Genomic DNA, 2,593 nt, shown 5'->3' on the forward strand with positions numbered 1-2,593 from the left:
CTAAAGGCGATCACAAATTACAGCTAGGACTCGCCGTCTATTTTCATGTGTATATTTCGTGGGAGAAAACATATATTAACTGAAATTTATTACAGGATTTCACCAACCGGAATTCTTGAAAGGATGGAAAATATACAACGTATTGTCACTTTATAAAACCGATTTCACGCTGAATGTTCAAGACCTCATCTAAAAACTAATAAAAAGGGCGAGTAATTAACTCAAAAAGATAAGGAAATCAAAATTATAGTCTGTACCACATGTCAAGCAATAGAATACATGTTCTATGCGTGTCGTGCTATTTAGTGTAGGTCAATCTTACAGGCCCGATTCACAAAGGAGGTTTGTGTGCGTCATATGACGCGTTTCGACGCGTTTCAAACCACTTTGTTTGAAACGCGTCGAAACGCATCATATGACGCACATAAACCTAGGTTTGTCGAAAAACCTCCTTTTTGAATTCGAGTCAAAATGTTTGTGTAACATGCTGTTCAAAAAAATCCATGTACGGCATGATAAACAAAGCGGAATTGCTTTTGGCATATTACACTCAAATATAAATTCATTATCACAACCTATGCTACAACCCACGTAATGACACCTTTACGTTTATGTCGAAATAGGTATATTGGAAATATAGATGAAATAGGGAATTTTTTGATGACTACATTTATTATGTGATGTATAAATAAACAAGAAAGTTGATAATCACCGACTCCGCTCCATCAATATCAATTTAACATTCATTGCTAGATGCTGAATTTACTCTGCAAATATGGTCAACTGGTATTCCCTTCTAATATCCCCATTGACCTTTTATGTATACAGTTATTAACATGTTGAAATACATTGCATGATGCTAGTTGAAAAACACAATTGTTTTGTTAGTTGAAAGACTGCATGGGTTACTGTTTTCAAATCATTACTACTTGTGTCTTTAAATCACCGACATTATTTCTGTGTAGTTATGAACAAAACACAATCTATCTTTTAAACATTCATCAAGCTTCATTAAATGTATCAAATCACCACTCGGCACCATCGTTTTGGTAAGCAGCTCTAGGCAGTCTCTCAGGTGGGGTACGCATTATTGTATCCTGTTGGAACCCACTGGAATCGAAGTTAGACATCAGCCCTGCATTTTGGTTGCCTCTCTGTCCCCTGAGCTTGGCCGAGCTGTTCCTGTTCGTAGAATTAGTTTGTCCAGAGCTTGAAGTGAAGCCGCCAGACGCCGCAACAGACTTCGACAAGCAGCAGCTGAACTGTGAGCGCCATATCCTGCGAACCTGAGGCTGGCGCACACAGTACAACATGAAGATGAAGTACCCCTGCAGAGAGTTGAGGATGGTGAAGATTCCTTGGACAACCTCACTGGCCGGTCGGATGATACTCAGGTAACCCAGAGACCACGTTAAGCCCATCAGGATCAGGATACACACCGCATTCTGGAAACGTCGAAGGCGCTGGCGTTTCTCCGTCTTATGAAGTTGTCTTCCTTTGACGGTTTTGTTCAGTCGTCGAATGACACAAATAAAGATGATGATGTTGAAGATCATGATGAAACCAACTGGAATCAGGAGACCACCAATGAGAGGCCAGTATCGAAGGAAGCAACTACAAAAACAACAACGACGACAAATGCATATTCATATTTGAATTCATGATAAAATAAATTATTTATTATATTAATGATGAATGCATATCAAATATTCGAATTGCAGTATGAAGATATTTTCCAATTTATTTCCTTTGAACCGGAAACCAATATTCTTCATGATATTCGTTCTAACAAGTGTAATAATCCGTTATTCTATCAGATTTACTTGACCTCATTATATTTAGCATTAATGCTATACAACAATGACCATTGCAAAAAAAAAATCTGCCTACTATTAAATATAACAATATAACGTAAAACATAACAATTAATATAGATGAAACTGCAATGTATGTCTCTTATAACCCTTACTATTGTTAAATAGCACTGATCGGACTATTTCAATGCTGAAACTTTTTTGGTATCATGTACATCATATTGTAACCATCGCAGTTCAGTCTCCGGACTACGAAAAAGTAAGATATTCATTTAAATCCTCCAAAATTCATTACATGAAATGTGTAGGATAGACTTCAAACAACCTACGAAGATTTTTCGGGAGGGGATGCATAACAACGTGTCACATATTTGGAGCCATGTTAAAATGATAGCAATTAACATATGCTTAAACAAATTGCGTGCAGTAATAGTGAGGGTATCAAGAGAAAATAGTATGCCTATCGTACTCATAGCGGAAAGTCATTTAAAATTGCTCGTTATACCAATATATCAAAAAGATAATCCGTCATTAATTTTTGTGTCAAAGTATCGTTCAGTATCCATTATTAGGTGATGTTTCTCGAAGATGTTAAAAAAGACTGGAGTATAACAGACTACTTCAGCTAGAAGGGATTAGACCACCCAGCGAGCCAGTGAGGTCATTGTGACAGATGGCTATCTCATTAACTCAGCTCTCATTTAACATAAGAACAAGAGGATCATGGGGGACCAACGGGCATCGATTGGGGAAGTTTTCTATATAGAGGGAGCAAGTAG

The 2,593-nt window shown here is 37.3% G+C and overlaps 1 protein-coding gene across 1 annotated transcript; it reads right to left on the reverse strand.

Annotated features, from left to right (window-relative positions):
- Nucleotides 1–598: 598 nt before the first annotated feature.
- On the reverse strand, nucleotides 599–1,462 carry LOC105439396 (adhesion G protein-coupled receptor E3-like). Its single transcript, XM_030991357.1, has one exon. It carries the CDS (start codon nucleotides 1,419–1,421, stop codon nucleotides 1,026–1,028), a length of 396 nt encoding a protein of 131 aa, XP_030847217.1. The 5' UTR covers nucleotides 1,422–1,462; the 3' UTR covers nucleotides 599–1,025.
- Nucleotides 1,463–2,593: the final 1,131 nt, after the last annotated feature.

Source organism: Strongylocentrotus purpuratus, unplaced genomic scaffold, assembly GCF_000002235.5.
Source record: "Strongylocentrotus purpuratus isolate Spur 01 unplaced genomic scaffold, Spur_5.0 spur5_scaffold_2, whole genome shotgun sequence".
NCBI classification, from domain to species: domain Eukaryota; kingdom Metazoa; phylum Echinodermata; class Echinoidea; order Camarodonta; family Strongylocentrotidae; genus Strongylocentrotus; species Strongylocentrotus purpuratus.

Excerpts from the sequence above, each read along its gene's own strand:
- LOC105439396 (XM_030991357.1), bottom strand. The coding sequence starts at position 1,421 with ATGGGCTTAACGTGGTCTCTGGGTTACCTGAGTATCATCCGACCGGCC.